The 19,865-nt window shown below is 44.3% G+C and overlaps 1 protein-coding gene across 3 annotated transcripts in view; it reads left to right on the top strand.

Moving 5' to 3' along the window:
• Nucleotides 1–19,865, top strand: part of TET3 (tet methylcytosine dioxygenase 3) — a 289,713-nt gene that overhangs the window by 81,736 nt on the left and 188,112 nt on the right. For all 3 annotated transcript variants that reach the window (XM_085633448.1, XM_085633447.1, XM_085633449.1), the window contains one exon: nucleotides 1,331–3,929. In XM_085633448.1, the coding sequence (XP_085489574.1) occupies nucleotides 1,331–3,929 (2,599 nt within the window). The remainder of the gene's footprint in view (nucleotides 1–1,330; nucleotides 3,930–19,865) is intronic.

The following is a 19,865-nucleotide window of genomic DNA, read 5'->3' as shown; positions in this document are numbered from 1 at the left end:
CTCTACACCACTTTACTCAAAAACCAATGCATCCTATGCCAATCTACTCCTCACTTCACTCTACTCCATGACTCCACTCTACGACACTCTACTCTGACGCTCTACTCCAGTAAACTCTTCTCCACTCTGACACTCTACTACACTCAATGGCAATATTCCACTCTGCGACCCTCTACGCAACTCCCTCTACACCACTCAAGGCCACGTTACTCCACTCAACTCTACAACACACAATTCTGCTTCACTACTCCTCTCTACGCCACTCCACTTTAAAACCTATTGCCATTCAATTCCACTCTACTACACTACACCACTCCATCGTACAACCATCAACTCCACTCTATGCCACTCTAGTCTACACACCATCTACGCCTCTCCACCACACTCTTTGCCTCTTAATGCCACTGTGCTTTATGGCACTAACTTTTAGCCATGCTGAACAGGAGCCACAATGGTGTACAACATTGCTAAAACGTATTGACAAAACCAATAGCTCTTGCATGCCAATGCTTGTTTTACGATATAAGGTCATCCATTAAATCAATGCCATGTTAATAGAACTGTGCAGAAGTAGATCTATTTCATCTTAAAAGGATCCTCGCTTTATGTTACATAATTTGTGGTTCCTATGATTTGCTGTGCGCTGCATGTTTGAGAGAATTCTCTTATAGTTTATACTGTCTATTCTTGACTGTTCCTCAATAGCTTATTTTCATGTGAATAATCCCCCAAGTAGTGCCACCTTCTAATAGGTTGTGATTTCTAAATTGTCCTTTAGTAGTCTACCTCTTACTTGAAAAGCTTTGCTGACATTGTAGTTCTCATATCAAGGTCGGTGGAGAGAAGTTGCAATCAAGGGTTCCTTAGGTTAAGATGAATCACAGAAGAAAGAATAATGTTTGTCCCTACTGGTTGCCAATTGTGTTATGCTTGAGCAAATTTAGTTTTCCCTGGTCTCACAGTTTTTCATTGAAATGTTGTCTATCAGAAGTAGAAATTCAAAAACAAAATGGCAGTACTTGTTACAATAGAAATCTAAGACACTAAATTAGGAAATATGCAGAATTCAGATACCTTTCTAGAAGTTGCATTGTTTCATCTGGTATTTATGCTCTTCTTTGAAATCGTTCTCATGTAAGCATAGCAAAAATGATTTGGTCTCAATTATTTTGTTCTTACTTTGCTACTGTGTATTTTGGGGTCCTTCCTTATAAATAATAAAAGGGCCACTTCTCAGGGGAATCAATTGATATTTCTAGACTTTTGTTCCAATGTAATCACAATTTTTCATAATTTAATTTCTAAAATATTTCTTTCCATTACGTTTTAGACTTGTCTGGAGAGCAGCCTGGGTGATGGACTCAAAACCGACCGTCTGGAAGGAGGGAGTGTTAATCATGTTGAACGAAGGCTGAAAACAGACGTTCCTCCAAACTTTATGAACGGGTCCTGTGAGGAAATGGGAAGCAAGATGATCATGGAGGCAAAAGAATGGATAAACGGCCATTCAATAGATCAGAATGCAAATGAAAAGCTTAACTGGGGGGCGACCATGCCTGTACTGAGTCAAGCAGTAGTTCCTAACAATGCCAATCTTGAGGATGCTAGAAACTTGGTTGCGTTCTCTGCAGTAGCTGAAGCCATGTCATCCTATGCCATGCCAGTATCTGTACCTCAATCTCAACTGTCCATGCATTTGTATGAGAAGTTCAACTATGAAATGGGTAGAGATAGTGCCGGTGTTCCACCACTTTCAGTCTCAAATAAGTTGGCAACTGCTGAGGAGCTTAACTCATTCAAAACTGCTCTGACCCTGGCGAAACATGGCGTGAAACCCCCAAACTGCAATTGTGAAGGTCCAGAATGCCCTGACTATCTTGAATGGCTGGAGAAGAAAATACAGTCTGCCATCCGTGAAGAGCCAAATCCATCTCATGCTCTCAATCAGGTACATAATGTGCCTCCAGGGAAAGCAGACCTTCTAGATCATGTACCAGCTATAGAGAACATTCTTTCGCAGTGCTCTTCAAATCCCCTTCCCTTCTCTCAAAGTGCACTGAGCATTGCAAAGGAGAAAAACATCAGTCTTCAGACTGCCATTGCAATCGAAGCCCTTACTCAGTTGTCATCTGCTCTTCCACAACAGTCGGGGGAAGTTCCTTCTCCCCACAATGGCCGTTTACAAACCTTCTCATTGCCTTCACAGCATCATATGGTACACCCAGCCTCTTCCGACAGCGCCAAATCTCATGTTTTACCCATGTGCAATAATGACATGTTTGCGAATGACCTCACTCAACCATACATTGAAAAGAAGTTGATGCAGATGTCACATGCTCAAATGCTAGCTTCATGGGAACAAGTGAAGAAAACTGATCAAGAACTGTCGCACTACATCCCTGATCACAACCTCTTAAATCCACCTAGCTTGTTCAATGACCCTACACCAATCAAAAAGGAATTTTCTGCAGATTGGGGCGCAGACGTCAAAGCTAAGAACAATTTGTGGGATCTGAATTCTGAGCAGTGTCCTTCGGATTGTGACCCAATGAGTGGTTTAAAACAGCTCTTGGGCGATGCAAATGATTTTATCAAGTCCGAATTTAAGAGACCGGATGTTTTTAGTAGTAAATTAAAAACCATTAAACCCAAGCTTGAGCCCCAACCCCCAAATTTGAACAGTGGTTCTAACAATATCTACAAGTTGACAGCTGACCAGCAGTTGTCTCAGCTTTTACAAGCAAATACTTTTCACAAAGAGGTGCCAGTAATACATCAGCAGAACATGCACCATAAAAGGCATCTTTTTCAGGATGAAAACCTACCCCTACCCAATTTACCAGAGCAGCAAAACTGGTGGATTCCCAAGTCTGAAAACACACTCCAAAACCACACTGAAAAGTCTGCAAAAGAAAGGAAAAAAAGACCACAGTCACCTTCGTCAGGCCAGGTTGAATTAAAGGCCAAGCAACAAAAATCAGTAGTTCAGAGCAAGAAAGTAAAACCGAAAGATACTAATTCTGAATGTTTACCCATGATCCCAATGCAAGCGGAGGGGTTTAATGAATCCCAAAATACAGAGAATCATTCAAATGAAACTCCAGCAGATCAGCATCTTCCTGAAATTGGCATTAAACAGCTACTCCCCTCTCCATCACAGCTCAGTTCACAGTCTGTGTTGCAAAAACAGCTTGAAAGCAGCGATGTTTCAGGCGCCCAAGAAATGTGCACTCCAAGGCCGTCTAATGCTGAAGAAACTCAACCCCAAGGTGACACCAATGCTTCAAACTACAACTCCTGCTTGTTGACCTCTCAGTTGAGCAGCAGTTCTAAACCAGATGAAATGATGACCAAACAGGCAAATGTGGACTCGCTGCCAATTCAAAATGAAATGAACTCTGTGGATGCCAAATTTCAAGAGTTAATAAGAGAGTTTGAAGCAGAATTTGGAGAGGACTTTTCTTTAGTGAATTCCTCGCTCCCATCGCAAAGCACTGAAGGACTCGGGACAAAGGTGATCCCATATACCTCTTCTCTTCCCGTCACTCCAAAACCAAACAACACCTCTCCTTTATTTACCCAAGCAACCTCTTTTGGGAATTCCACTTCATCCTCTGATTGTGTATATACAACGGTTTCTACATCTCAAGCAATTTCTCAGCATTTGTTTTCAGCTAAGTCTCCAAAGCAGGTTAAAATTGAATCCTCTGGTTCTTTGACGGTGCTGTCTACCACATGCTTCTACCCTGATGAAAGTCAAGATGCAGATCCTTTTCTTGATTCCACGCCCACAAAAAATGAACCCTTCATGCCATCTTTAAGTGGATTTTTGGAATCCCCTTTAAAATATCTGGATTCTCCAATTAAAAGCTTATTTGACACTCCATCTAAGACGGCTCAAGCAGAATTTCCAACCTGTGACTGCGTAGGTAAGTTAACTTTTTCTTTTTAACTGGAAAAATATCTCTGTGTTAAAGTCACGGTCAATCTGCAGCATTGTTTGTTGGGCTTTAAAGGTCAAATTGTAAATTTGTTTCAGAGTTCCTGCTAACAGGTTTGAAGTTTATTTACTGAAAGTTGATACTTCACATCTGATTTCTTATATTGCTTGGCCAGCGTTTGGTGAGAACCCAGTTATAGTAGGCCAGTCTATTATTTTGTGTTTGTTTTGATTCTTACTGCTGTGTGACTATGCACTGTCTTCCACTGAAAACCAATCAATGGTCTAAGAACAGTTCAATTAAAACTAGACTTCAGCATTGTCCTGATTAATGTGATGTACACATGAGTATTTCATGCAGGCTTTTTTTTTTTAACCTCCATAGTTTCATCATTAAAATGGCAGGAGGTTGAAAGGCAAACCACTCTTAATTGTATTGTCATTTGGCTAGCACCTTTCTACTCCTTTAGTGGCTTAAGAAGCTTTGGGTTTTCAAGTAAGTAGGTATTCTGTTTGTATCATTTACATATAACTTAATACCCCCTGATGAGGTTGTGAAACACTCCTTTTCTTTTTTGCCCTTGTTTCTGAAGTGCCCTTACAGTGCATTGTTGCAAAAGGCATTGGTTGTAGTTTGACATTCAAGGAAACCCTTGGGTGATGTATGTGAGCTTTGAAGGTGTGATATTATCATGGTTTGTCGAAACTTCACTGTGCATGAGTTGGTGTGGAGTGTGAGAATAGATGTAAACATGCCTGCAGTGCTTACCATCTATAGGGGTACTGTCTTGACCATAAACTGCCATTCATGAGCATCACTGGCTCCACAGGGAATGCACCACAATGAAGTCCACCTAGTAACTGGAATGAGTGCTCATTGTGTGCTATGCCCTTGGTATCCACAGAAGGCATAGAGACACAGTAAAGCCCCGTTAAGGGAGCACTCTATGGAATCTACACGTAAGCGACTAAAGCCAGCCCACTGGGGGCATGGTCAAGCCACCACTAATACTTTTTGAAGTCCACCCTCATGTAAATGGACAAATCCAACTAGAAATTGAATCCATTATGTTCTTCAGGTCTGGGTTGCATGGAGCAAATGCTGTGTTGCATCATACTATGACGAGATTTTTTGTTGCTCTACTCTTTAACAGTGACACTTTTTTTTTTTTACGGTGTAGAACAGGGTAAGCTCTACATAGGATATAAGGGTCTAACATTTGTATCTCTTTATTTGCTTCATCTTTGAAGAGTATTACATAAATCTGTATCTGTCTTCTCGGTTGGGAAGTATATTGCCTGCAGACAATAGTTTGCCTACTGAGCAATTGTTCATTTCTCTCAGTAATTCATTTTTCGTTATAATTTATTAGTCCATTCCTCCTTTCATAAGACCACTGACAGGGGAGCTGACCGGTGCACTTTTAGTACAACGCAGTGAAAACCATTCAGAAACAAACATTTTCAGCAACTTCTGTGTCTGAATTTGCATGCAGACAAACAAGTTTGCTCCCCCTACTTAAATCCTCCTCTCTATGCGGGATGATTTACCCTACTTTCTTTCTTATGCACCTCACTGCCTTTTCACTTCCTAGTTATTTTTGGCCAACATGCAAACTTCCTCCCCCAACCGGGTACCAGATTACCCCATCCAAGCTTGAAGGCTTGTGATGTGTTTTTTCCCTATATCTCAAGTTTGTTGATTATATTGATTGAGATTTTTACTGACAGGCATATCCATGGCAACTTTTCATGATGACCTATTCTGGACAGATGCTCTGCAACCATTTATGTATTCTGAGTCGCCATTGCAGTCTATCACAGATCTTGCCTTTTGGAACCCTCCTCACCAAATAGTGAACAACATTCAGAATTGTTAATGGCAATGAAAAACACTGATTTACTGTGCACTAACCACCAACATCGCCTATCTTAAGAAGTTGCAATAAATTCCAAAACGCGTGCTCAAAAATGAATTTGATGCAATTAAACTGGATCTTTTTGGCATGCTCTTAGCATATACAAGCTGTAAGAGTGCTTTGGCGGCATGGTCATTGAACACTGGCACTTGGCCCTGGAGATTGTTGAAGGTTAGAATTTGTTCAGGGAGTGTTAGAACTGGGGGTCTCTAGTTGGCAATGGTATACACCTTTGTCCAAATAGGGACCCTTCCTTCGAAGTCAGGCTAAGGGGGTTACACTACTAGATAACCCCTGCTCACCCCCTTGGTAGCTTGGCACGAGCAGACAGACTTATCTCAGAGGCAGTGTGTTAAGCATTTGTGAACACATACAGTAATACAGTGAAAACACTACAGATGGACACCACACAGGTTTTATAAAAATAAGTATTCTTTATATAGACTTAACACAAGACCACAAACGACAAAAATTCACAATACTGTACTTAAGATTGACTTAAAGATGCTAAAAGTTACTTAGTTCAAGTTGATGATAAATGCGACCCAGTTCTCATCAAAGTACCTGGATGCGTAACGCAAAATAAACAAAAGGCTCACAGAGGGAGATGCTTCGGTTCCGGGCTCATGGGGAGATGATGCGTCGCGCCTCAATGCTTGTGCAGAGTAGGGGATGCGTCGTGATCCTTACCGGTGCGGGGGTGATGCGTAGGTTCTCTGCCTGCGGCCCAGTTGCGATGCGCAAGATGGCGCCTCGATGCGATGCAACAATCCTGGTGCGATGCGAGAAGATGGCGCCCTTGATGCGACAGCGATGCGTTCACGCCCTTGCAGCCTTGCGACGACTCTGTACTGTGGAGCCGCGACAGGCCCTGCAACACGCTTCTCCGGCGATGCGATGGCGACCCTCTCGATGGCATCACGCATCTCCGGTGATGCGACAGCAGACAGCTTCGATGAAGACACGCTTCCTGGGAGATGCAGAGGCGGCACGCTTCTCCGGCGATGCAACAACTACAGCTGCGGCGGCGACACACTTTTTCTCGTTGCGTCGTGCTTCCAGCTCCCAGTGACACGCAGGCTTCTGCATATAGCTTCCCAGCAAGGAAATTCAGAGGGGAGCTGGTGGTGAAGTCTTTTGTCCCTGAGACTTCAGCAGGAGGCAAGCACAAGTTCAAGCCCTTGGAGAAATATTCTGTAAGATGATGAAAGTCATTTGAAAAGTTCCTTCTCCTTTCCTTGGCAATGAAGACACCACCGCAGGTCAACCCAGCAAACAGCACACTGGCAGAGGGGCAGTCCAAACTCCTGCAGCTTCCTTGGTTCTTCTCCTTGGCAAAAGGTTTGTCTTGTTCCCAGAAGTGATCTAAAGTTCTTGGGTCTGGGTCCCAATATTTATACCTCAAAATCCTTTGTTCTCTGAAGGCAGAGAGGCCTCTGCCTAGTCCAAACCAGTTCATGAGCACTTTGTTTACAGGACTCCTTCTTTCCTTTCACAGTGCAGGGCAGAAACAGACGCCCCACAGGAGGTGGAGCCAGCATTGTGGAGGGAAGGCCCAGCCCTATTCAGGTCCCAGGTGCAACTCCTCCATCCCATCTTGATGCAGATCTCCCTAGTCTCCACTGGGCTGACTCATTCTGTCACCTGGAATTCCCCAGCCCTGTCACTCAAACTCCAGTCAAGGAATACACAACCTAGCAGAGGCAGGCTTTGGATAGTTAGACAAGAAAATACCTACTTTCTAAAAGTTGTACTTTCAAACACAGAATGTTAAAACCAACTTTACTAAAATATGTATTTTATCATTCTGAGTTCTGGCATGCTAAATTCGAATTTCTACCATGTTCCCTGAGTCAGTTAGGATTATAAAATGGAATAATCTAACTGCCCATTCTGGCCTATGGAGAACAGGTAGCCTTGCAATAGTGAAAAACGAAAATGGCTGTAATTCACTATTAGGACATGCTACACACACCAGGGCTTGTCCTACCTTGTACTTAATATGCACCCTGCCCCTGGGCCTACCATAGGGGTGTCTGATGTGAAGAAGAGGGAAGGTTTAGGGACTGGCAAGTGGGTGCACTTGGTCAGTCAGCATGGCAGTACTAGACTGCACATAGGTTCTTCAATGTGGGTGGCACAACCAGTGCTGCAAGCCCACCAGCATTATTTGATTTACAAGCCCTGGGCACACATGGTGCACTGTACTAGGGTCTGACAAGTAAATTAAATAACCCAATCATGGAGTCACTAATCAATACATCAATTTAACATAGGGAGCACTTGCACTGTGGCACTGAAAAGCAGTGGCACAGTGCCCAAAGCATATAACCAGCAAAAACATATCAAAAACAGAGGAGGCAGTCCGACAAAATGGAAGGGAGACTCACGCCAATGATGCCAGGTCTAACGGGGAGCCTTTTTGGAAAACAGTTTTTTCTTAACCTTTTTGATTTGAGTCGACTTTAGTAAAAGGCCAGGCCCAGTTGCAAACCTTTTGGAGCGGTTGTCAGGTGAGCACTCGTTCATGGCGGTTACACATGTTGTCAGGGATATGGTCTTCCATCCACGTGATGAGAATTATTTTTGCATGAAGAATGGCAGATTGACTAGTGCATGCAAAATCTCATGAAATCTGTTCTGTAAACAATACTGGTGACTCCACTTTGCAGTTCTAGTGGTGTGGCCATGTAACTGAGCACGTCTTAAGACCCTTCACAGGATGTTGCTTTTTGGCAGTGTTAGATAAGAAGACAATGTGTTGTCAAAATGTATTCTTTAAGACTCTTTCCTGTGTTATCCTGCAGTATTTTTCTAGCTGGCATAGAGGGTAACCAGCCTTTCAAGCTGTAATGCTTTTAAGTAGCACACCAAGGAACTTCTCAGCTCATATTTTTGCTGCGGCATTTCCGTGAAGGAATTGAAATGGTCTGCCATAATGGATGGCCGCACTTAGTGTATCGAAACCTATTGACAAAAATGCACTTGGTGCATGAATATGTAATATCTGATCAGTAGATCTTAAGACCCGCATGATACATGGTGAAGGAATACAGCTGCATTTCCTTATACATGTAGCATGCAGCTATACCAAGAAGGCATTTATAAGCCAGGCCTTTGACTCACGTCTGAGAAATATTGCTTACATGCTGTATTGCAGACACTTCTAATGTGAGAGAAAGCCTGCACTTAAATGGGCCTGTAGGTCCCTGTATATTGTTATGCCCATGTATGCTTTACTGCGCCCAGCTGTGTTTTTTGCACTGGGTACAACCTTGTATTATAATGAAATGTCAAATTGTTTCCTCGCCTTATCTTTAATTCCCATGGAACAAAATACAGATGTTGTCCTCTGAGGATTCCTGCTGGTCTATGACCGGTAAATTCCCTTGTGTCCCTATGTAAATGGGAAACCTACTGACATTTTACAGATTGGTATGGAGATACCCTTAAGGATTGCAGATCCAACTTATTTTTAAGCAACTACATTATCCTTTGGTGCGCTGAATCCTCATCAACATATTGGTAGAGGAAGCTGTGACTATCCAGCACCACCCCTGCAAGAAAGCTGCATACACGTTTATGTTCTACGAACCTCATCCTAGTGTGCTAGATTACATTTCATTTTGGGTTAGAGTATTCAGGTTGTAAGGTGGATGGGAGTATTCGTTAAAAGGTGCAGTAAGTACAGAAAGAAAACGGCAATGACACCTAGGTTACCGCAACACAACGCTTTGAATTTTAACATGATTACATCATTGGATCACCTCAGTCTCTCTATCTTTTCTCTTCATTTTATTATTATTGCATCTTTCCTGCCCTCGGCCTCATTGTCACTGCCACTATTATTTTCTTTGCATGCAACTTTCTTCTCCTTGGTACATTTGAGCACTTCTTCATTAGAGCTACCACTCCCACAAAATCTGCTGGTATTGTTAGTCACAATATGATCAGGGAACTCCTCTTAGTGGTCCAAGTCCACATTTGTACTAACCATGTTTACAAAAACGAAATCCTTACACAATTGGGCATTGTGAGTCATGGTGTATTGGTGAGTGCTCATAAGAATGCTAAGTCAGAGTTTTGTTTTATTGTACTGTCAAGCCCCGCCCCACAGACCAGAGGAGTCTAATGATTGTGTTCTGTTCCTGTTTTATTGTTTCCACAGGTACGTGTCCAGGGGTATAGGGAACAGGGATCAAAAAGAAGACTTCTGAAAGGGAGGGGTCTGTTATGTAGCCGTTGGGCTCGTCCGGTTTCTTTGACTCCCGGCGCCGTTGGCGGTTGTTCCCTCGGGCGTGGTCCTGCCAGTCGTCCCCTCGGAATAAAAAGAAACACAGAGGCAATTAGTACCCGTCTTTTCCTTCCTGTTATGTTCACTCCCCTTTCAGGATCGCTGTGGACTCCCAACCCCTTACTCCCTTTAAGGTGTGGGCTTTTCTGTTCTGCCGTCCCCGGGCCCTTTTATTCAGGTGAGTCCCGTTGGAGAAGGGTTATAACCCGCCCGTTCACCCCCCCCCCCCCCCTTCTTTCCTGTGTGGCCGGTTATCTATAGGCCCGAGAAGGCCAAGTGAGCGTGCCACCAACCCACGAGGGACCTCCCGGTTTTCCCGACTACTTGCCTGAAGCCGGTACAGAGGTCCCGGCTGCCTCGTCCTCTGGTCCTTCCTTGGGACACGTCCCGGCGTGGCCTCGGGTCTCTGTGGGGTCGTCCCGCCTTTTCTCCGCCTTCCTCTCTCCCTTGTTCTGCTCCTCGCGCCGTAGCTCGCTCCTCTCCTCGCTCCTCTCCTCGCTCCGTTCCTCGCTCCGTTCCTCGCTCTGCTCCTCGCTCTGCTCCTCGCTCTGCTCCTCGCTCTGCTCCTCGCTCTGCTCCTCGCTCTGCTCCTCGCTCTGCTCCTCGCGCTGCTCCTCGCTCCTCTCCTCGCTCTCTCGATGTCTCTCTCCTTCTGCCTCCGCTTCCGGTGGTTTTGGATCCTTCAAGCCCCTCCCCTTGGGTGTGAGCAGAGTCAGTACTGGTAGTAACAACGTGGTGCCCCCGGGGTCCTTCGGCAGCTCCCCCTCGTCACAGTGCCTCCCCTCCAGGCATGGCCGATCGGGCCATGTATCTATCGGGCTGCGGGAGAGGAAGTCCACGTTCGTGTGCAATGCTCCGGGTCGATGTGACACCTGGAAGGAAAAAGGCTGTAAGGCTAAGAACCATCGGAGGATGCGAGGGTTGGTGTCTTTATCTCTGGCCAGCCAGACAAGGGGGGCATGGTCTGTCAGTAGGGTAAACGTACGGCCCAGTAAATAGTATTGTACGGCTTTGACCGCCCATCGGATGGCCAGGCATTCTTTTTCTATGGTGGAGTACCTGAGTTCCCTGGGTACCAGTTTGCGGCGGAGGTAAACCACTGGGTGGAGCTCAGCCAACGGGGTTGTTTGCGAGAGGACTGCCCCTAGACCGCTGTCTGATGCGTCTGTCTGTAATGTGAATGGGCTTTTAAAGTCAGAACACATGAGCACCGGTTCATTACATAGTCTCGTTTTGAGGCGTTCAAAACTGTGGATTTGTTTCGGGGTCCATGTGGTGAAGGAGTTGGGGACTGTCTTTTTTAACATGTCCGTGAGAGGGGCTGCTTCTTCAGCGAAGTGGGGGATGAGCCTCCTGTAGTAGCCCACTAACCCCAGGAACGCCCTAATGCCCTTCTTTGTGGTTAGTTTCTCTAGTGTTGAAATGGCCTTAACCTTCTCTATCTGGGGTCGGATCTGTCCGTTTTGTATATGGTACCCTAGATAACGAACGTTATCGGTCACTAGCATGCATTTTTCAGGGATGGCAGTCAGACCCGCCTCCAGGAGACTGGAAAAGACCGCCTGAAGGTGTTTGAGGTGTCCCCCCCCCCCCCCCCCCCCAGTGGTACTGAAAATGACTATGTCGTCTAAATAAGCGGCAGCATAGTCTTAATGGGGTCTAAGCACGATGTCCATGAGGCGCTGGAAGGTGGCAGGGGCTCCATGGAGGCCGAAGGGGAGGACCCGGAAGTGATAATAGCCTGAGGGGGTGGCAAATGCCGTTTTCTCTTGGGCCTGAGGGGTGAGCGCTATTTGCCAATATCCCTTGGTTAAGTCTAGTGTGCTGATGTACCGGGCTGTCCCTAACCTATCTATTAATTCGTCGACACGGGGCATGGGATATGAGTCAAAGCGGGACACGCTGTTGAGGCGCCTATAGTCCACACAGAAGCGTACCGTGCCATTGGGTTTCAGGACCAGTACAATAGGGGAACACCAGGGACTGTGGGATGGCTCGATGATTCAGTTCTCCAACATGTCTGCCACCTCCTTCTCCACTATTTGTCGTCTAGCCTCGGGGATCCTATAGGGTCTTTGTCTAATCGGGCTAGCCCCGTCTGTTAGGATGTCGTGTTGAACGAGGGGGGTTTTTCCGGGCCTGGCCGAAAACACATCACAATATGAACCGAGGAGGAACTGGAGGTCTGTTTTTTGTACCGTTGTCAAGCAGGACCCTCTGGGGACGTCTTTGATACCCTTGGTGTCGTCTACCTGGGAAAAGGGTATCTCTAGTGGTTTGCTGTCAGTGATAAACAGATTTGTAGGGGTTCGAATTCTGTCTTCAGGATCAATGGTCCACTTTTTCAACAAGTTGACTTGATATATCTGTCCCTTTTTTCCTGAGTGGGATACGGCTATGCGATAAGTGACGGGAGTGATTTGTGCGAGCACAACGTAAGGGCCCTGCCAGCGGGCCAGGAGTTTGTTGTCAGAAGAGGGACGGAGGAGTAAGACCCTGTCTCCTACCGTGAAGTGTCGAAGAACGGCCTGTCGGTCGTATAGTTTTTTCTGTTTCTGTTGTGCTGTGTCTAAGTAGCACCTTACCCTATCCCAGAGAGTAGAACCCCACCCTGCTGAAGAAGGTCAACATGGCCTGGGCGACGCTGTTTGTGGACATGCTGGTAAGGGGATGGCTTCCGGGTACCGGGTCGCATAGTCGACCAGTACCAGGATATACTGATAACCCCGAGCTGAGGTTATAAGGGGACCGACCAAGTCCATCCCCACCCGGGAAAAGGGGACGTCAATCACCGGAAGAGGGTATAAAGGTGCTCTGGGTATGTGAGGGGGGTTGGACACCTGGCACCTTGCGCATGCTGCGCAGTACCTCCTTATGTCGGAGAAGACCCTTGGCCAATAAAACCGCCGCAAGAGGTATTCCTCAGCTTTTTCTCGACCATAGTGGCCCCCTCCCGCCTGGTTATGGGCTAAGTAGAGAACCTGGTTGCGAAATGGTAGGGGGACTAGGAGCTGTTGGAGGGTTCCATCAGGTTTTGTTACCTTTCTATATAACAACCCCTTGGATATTACAAAACAGGGGCCTACCTGATCGTCTTTGTCGTCTGTGGCCCGGGCCCACGTGTGTCCCAGCGTTGGATCCTTCTCTGTTCGACCCTTTTCTATATCCAGTTACCATGACCATCATCTTTCTGGATTTGACATGCAACACTTTGAGATAGATGTCAATCTCCTTTTTTTTCTTTTCCAACCTTTCTGCAAAAGGGTTTCAATTCTCAATGGTGAATACTTGACCGTTGTCTCCTTGAGGTCTTTCCAATGCACCTCAGCACATGCTCCCAATCCAAGGGTAGGCCAGCATATCTTATCTCTGTTTTCAGGATTTATACTTCAGATATCATTCCAGCAGGAGACATCAGATACAAAACAAGTTCACCTGTTTGGGCAGTGTAGGAAGAGGGTTTTTTTTTTTTTTGCAGTACCCCCCACACTTTTTGCCTGGTATCTAATGCAATCTTGACTGAGTGTGCTGGGTTCCTGGTCATCAAGCCCCCAGCAAGTGTTCTTTCCAGAAACTGTTGCACAATTGGGCCAATTTCAGCCCCCCTGTAAGTCCCTAGTAAATGGTACCCCTGGTACCTAGCGCATTGGGAGAGGAAGAGGGTCAACTAGGGCTCCAGCACGAATTGTGCCACCCGAGAGACACCTCCCCAAGAATTTGCAAATTACCATTGCAGGCTGCTTGCCTTGATGCAGACAAAACCTACGAGTCGACAGGGCCCACAGCCCTGTGTACCATGCCTGCAGACACTGCATAAGATGGGAAGTGCGCTCATTCTGGGAGGAAGCAAGATGGCGGGCTGAAGCCGCCTCTAGGAGTGAATCGCTACGGCTCCCGGTAATCTGGCCCCCCTCTGCCGAAAAACAATAAGAATTACGATACGAGGATACGAGGATAAGACACCTACACACCGAGAAACTCTGAAAAGTGGATGATAATAAAGAAAACGCTAACGTGAGTGACGACTAGAGAGAAAAAAAAAAAAACATCTTCAGGCAAACCCCTCCGCTGCAGCATTGACCGGATGCAACTCCTCCTACGGCCCCGACACAGCTGCTAGCTATTGACTCGATACCTTGAGCGAGTGCCGGCTTGGCGCTCGGCTTGGCGACTGACATTTCGTTCTCCTCGCAATATTCTCTGCAGCTATAACAAACCGACTGATTCCCGAATGGCACCTACAAGAAGCGGCTGAGGAATGAACGTCAACCTGCGGAGACGCCTGTAGCAGCAAAACCAACGTCTGCGGTGAGTGGGAACGGTATCGGCGGCATTAATTCGGGCTTTGGCGATGACAGAGTTCTGGCGGAAAGGGGGTCAGCTGTGACTCTACAACCGGGCTGCTTGGCAAGGAGGTTACAGGAGGGATTGGAAGCTCCTGCTGATACTGATACTGTACCCCCAAAGCTTGGTCGACCGGTGATTCAATATTTACAATCTGGAAATATCTCTGAGATTACTGAGAATGCGCCTCTTTATGGAGATAGCAACTTGGCAGAGACAATAATCAATGCTATAGCTAATAATTCCAAACAAGGCAGCGCTGATTTAAAGCTACAAAAAAATACTAGCCCTGATACTCAATATATTCAAGATAGTCAATATCAATCAGATGCTGGAGGTCTCAATTTGAGAGCTAACAAAGCTGAATCGCAGCCTGAAATTGACCCTAAGCTACTACTCTGTCCGTCTATTAAAGATACAAGGCCAAAGCCAAACGATGATGACCCTAACGCACTAAGACGTAACAGCGAAGATAATGGTAGCAATAGTCAACTGCCACTCACTTTCCTAGATGGGCAAGATACTAATATACTAAAGATGCAGCTGGAGAGTCTAAAGGGTTTGGATGGTTCCATATTAATAGCGGACAATGCAGTATTAGGTAGTGGGCACATGTACCAGCTATCTACCACTTCAAGAGAGCAGCGTCTGCCAATAGAATCGAAGAAGAAAATAATAACTAAGATGGACCCCCTAAAAAAAGCAAAACATACTAAAGAACTCAAAGATGCAAGGCCTACCTAATATATCAACAACATTTGAAAAACACACGAAAGAAGATTCGAAGAACAGCCCAATGAGGAAATGGGTACAGTCTAAAGGTGGGATCAAGAAAACCATCGCTAGGCTATCAGGAGTGGGGCTTACTGATGGGAGTATATTAGCCGTCTCCACACCAGCAACAGAAATATCGCCGATTAATAAGGAGGATTATTTATATTCTGGCTTGGCACAAGATTCTTTGAAAGAACCAAACACTCAGGATCTTGTTGCTAAGCAGCTTCCTACTCCTGGCGACGCTGAAAATACTTAATCTCTTACTTCAACCCCACCTATAGAACTACATCAAGAGCCGTCTTGCTCCCCTCCCCTAGAAGATCAAGCTTCTGCGGAATATAATGCTCGGGGCCAGGGCCAGGAAACAACTATGCTTGCTATGATATTGCAAGCTTTAAACGAACAGAGGGAAGAAACAAGGGCATTCTTCTCACAAGTTCGGGCTGACAATGGAAAAATCCAACAGACCATGAAAGAGGCAATGGAGAAAGTGGGATGTGTGACGGAAGAGATGGTGGAGCTCCAACAGAGAGTTGTCAATATAGAAGAGGCCTCATCTAAAAGGGATTGCTCTGTGGAGCGACAAGTACAGCTAAGGGAAGTACAGACTAAACTGGAGGACTTGGAAAATAGACAGAGACGACAGAATCTTAAACTATTTGGTATTCCTGAAGGTTTGGAGGGAGCGGATCCTAGAGCGTATATTTTTCAGATTATGCAGAAGGCGTTCCCTGAATTTGGGGATTGGGACTGGGATTGCCAGATACAGCGGGCACACAGACTACCAATAATACAACGTCAAAAGAATCCCCGATACTCCAGACCATTTTTACTCTATTTTGGCAATTATCTATTGCGTCAAGCTGTCTCTCTAAAAGCTGGCCCTAGGTCGCCCGTGGTGGTGGACTCTCTTTCTCTGGTCTTTCGATCAGATTTTTGCAAATTCACGATGGATAAGAGATGGCAGCTAAAACAGCTGATTGACCCGCTAAAAGCATTCAGTGTTCAAGCTTATCTGCAGGAGCCTGCTCGGCTCAAAGTTATTAAGAATGGGCAAAGCTACTTTTTTTTTTTCCCGATCGGAGGCAGAGGAGGCATTGCAGAAATGGAAAGGGGAAGGTTCAGGCTAAAATAGGCTGAATTAGGGCCTCGGAAAACAACCTTTAAATGTCTTAATATATATAGTCTATAGACCTACTTGGTCTTTCTATTTACTATCTACTACTTACTTTTTCTGCTAAAATGGCTGGAGGGGTCTCTAGACCGGGGGCTGGGGGGCGGTTGAGTCCTAGGTGACTGCCATACCAGCGGCAGTTATTAGAAGAGGAAGATTCCTCCTCCAAGGAACAGGGTGTGTGGGAAGGGAGGGAAGAATGGGAAGGGTGATAAAGGTGTCAGGGGTTTGGGGTGGTTTTTTTTTTAATGTATAAAATGATTGCTGTTGAAAAGGATAAAAAAAATAACATGAAAGTGATTTTAGATAATCTTGGCATTATAGTGTGTGCTATTGACATAATACAAGCAAAGATGGGGTTTCTTTTTTTTTTTTTTCCGTTTAAATGGCTGAAATAAAGATTTTAGCCTGGAATGTTGCAGACCTCAACGGTAGGAATAAGACGTTTGGTGGAAGAGGAATTGCTGATGTATAACCCGCATTTAGTCTTACTATCAAACTCATATCGCATATAAAGATAAAGGGCTTCTTAAACCACTGGGATATGAAACTGTTATAGCTTCGGACCAAGATACCTCAACTAGAGGTGTAGCTATTTTTAGGCATAGACATCTAAAATGTACAATTGAAAAATCACTAACGGATAACAGTGGTAGGTGGGCTATTGTGCAGGTACAGATTGAAGGTATGAAATATGTTTTGTGCGTAGTATATGGCTCAAATAGCGATAATTATCAAATAATAGATAGACTGAATATTGAATTGTTGAGCTGGGAAGGCGATAAAGTCGTGATGGGGGATTTTAATTGTGTGATGAACTACGAGATAGACACTACAAGGCGTCATGCATTTCAGAGGATGAAAAAGACACGTACAGCAATTAATGAGCTAGGGCGAATACATGCTCTTAGAGATGTTTGGCGGACATTATACCCCAACATACCAGGCTATATACCTATTATTCTGCTGCGCACAAACTTTGCTCCCGCATAGATATGGCCTGGGCATCAGTAGAGATTATAGAACTCTGTACTATGGAGCTATGTCCCAGGGTCACTTCAGACCATAACCCCATTCTTTTGAGTTTTAAGATACCATTAGCGAGGAAACAGATTAGGGGTTTTTCATTCCCTAGATACCTCTTAATAGATGAAATCTATGTAGCTAACATTAAGCAACACTTGAGGGAATATCTAGAAATTAATAATGGCTCTGCAATACCAACAATAGTCTGGGACTCATGTAAGGCCAGCATCAGAGGATTCACACAGCAATACATTTGGAGACAGAATAGGCAGCGTAAGATAGAGATAGATGAGATCATTAAAGATATTAAGATCATAGAGAATCAACATGCAGAAGCATTATTAAACGGCTCTCAAAATTTAGAAATCATAGGATACGAACTAATACATTAAAAATCAGCACTAAAACAAACATTTAGGGAGAAGATAGCGGTTAAAATTAATAAACATAAATTAACTCAATACGAAAGTGGGGAAAAAATCGGGAAGCTTCTAGCCTTTAAAGTGGCAGATGAAAAAGCTAAGACACAAATAAAAAAAAATTAAAGGCTCAAACAACGAGATATATAAACAACCAAGCCAGATACTAGCGCAGTTTGCCACATACTACCAAAATGTATATACACCAGAGGCTCAGCCACAAATGCTCGACATTATAAAATATGTTCAGATGTATTTTAAAAAAACATCGGTTGCTAATGAAATATCAGGTTTATTGTCGGAGGACATTCAGCATGACGAGATTAGAGCAGCCATCTTTTCTTTGCCATCAGGAAAGGCTTCTGGAGATGATTCAATCCCCCTAGAATTATATAAAATATGCTTAGATGAGTTACTTCCAACTTTTACTCAACTCATTAAATATATCGAAGCAGGGGGGAATGCTCCGGACTCTTGGAATGTGACTCGGATAATTTTTTTTCTAAAAAAAATAAATCTCCAGAGGAATGTGGGTCTTATAGACCAATATCACTTATAAATACGGATGCGAAAATCTACGCTAAAATTTTATCAACTCGCCTAGCACCAATAATGCCAAAACTTGTTTCACTTCAACAACATGGGTTTATCTTAAGACTGGATACTACATCCCATGTGAACACGGCTATAGCAGCGTTTGTACGCCAGGGTAAAAACTGCCCCACTCGGTATGATATTACTAGATGCAGAGAAAGCATTTGACCGAGTGGGGTGGGATTTCCTTTGGGTAGCATTATCTGCATTTGGCATCAAGGGTAAATTTTTACACATGATTAAATCTCTATACCACCATCCCTTAGCTAAACTAGCCTATACAGGTCTACAATCTGACGTGTTTCCGATATCACGGGGTACCCGTCAGGGTTGCTCTCTTTCACCACTTTTATTTGCATTATCAATAGAGCCATTTATATTAGCACTACAAAAGCAACCTCGGATCATACCTTTTGTACATAGCTTAAATGAATTGAAAATTACGGCATACGCTGATGACATCGCTGTATATTCAGCGGATGTTAAAACAGCATTATATGAGGTGGTCAGTGAAGCAGAAAGATATGGCTTGGTATCTGGCTACAGACTCAATATTAATAAAACTCAAATACTAATGAATTATAAAGATGATGAAATAACAACAGGGATATGTAATACGGCTACTTACCTAGGGGTTAAGCTAACTACCAGAGTAGATAAAATAATAGAAATAAATTATGAGACTCTTTTTAAGGAGACTGCAATACTGCTCAAAAAATGGCGCAAGGTTCCTATAGGTATTGGGGGCCGTATAAACATAATTAAAATGAAAATACTGCCTAAGTTTATTTATTTATTTCGCTCTATTCCGTTAAGATTAAATATGTCTTTTTTCAAACGATTAAATGGCATCTGTGGCAGCTTCATATGGGGCTATAAAAAGGCTCGTAGAGCTATTCAACTACTTAAGCTATCATACAATCAAGGGGGTCTGGATATTCCGGATTTCAAATTATACTTCTGGGCAGCTTTTTTTAGGCGGCTACGAAGCTTAATACACCCCGCAGGATGCAACGCACCTTTTTTCTTTAAGTTTATGCTTGGTAAGGAACATGAAATGTTCCTGTATAGAATCAACGATCCAAACTACTTCAAGCGGGTTAGATTCAAGGTTGCACTAGATGTTGCTAATATATGGCTTGCAATTACTTCTAACTGCAATACATCATTTTATTACGATAAATTACCCATATGGGGCAATCCAGGTTTGCCAGATATTTTTCAGGATGTGGAGGGTAAACGATGGGCTAGCTTTGGTATAAAATACCTGGGTGATATATATGATCAAAGCGGGTTTATGACCTTTGAGAAAATAAAGACTATATATAAGATAACGCCAGGCAGGCAATTTAAGTATTTTCAAATTCGAGATTACTTT

This window comes from Triturus cristatus, chromosome 11 (assembly GCF_964204655.1).
Source record: "Triturus cristatus chromosome 11, aTriCri1.1, whole genome shotgun sequence".
Classification (NCBI taxonomy): domain Eukaryota; kingdom Metazoa; phylum Chordata; class Amphibia; order Caudata; family Salamandridae; genus Triturus; species Triturus cristatus.
The sequence above is the reverse complement of the archived record's forward strand: the minus strand, read 5'-3'. Positions and strand labels throughout refer to the sequence as shown.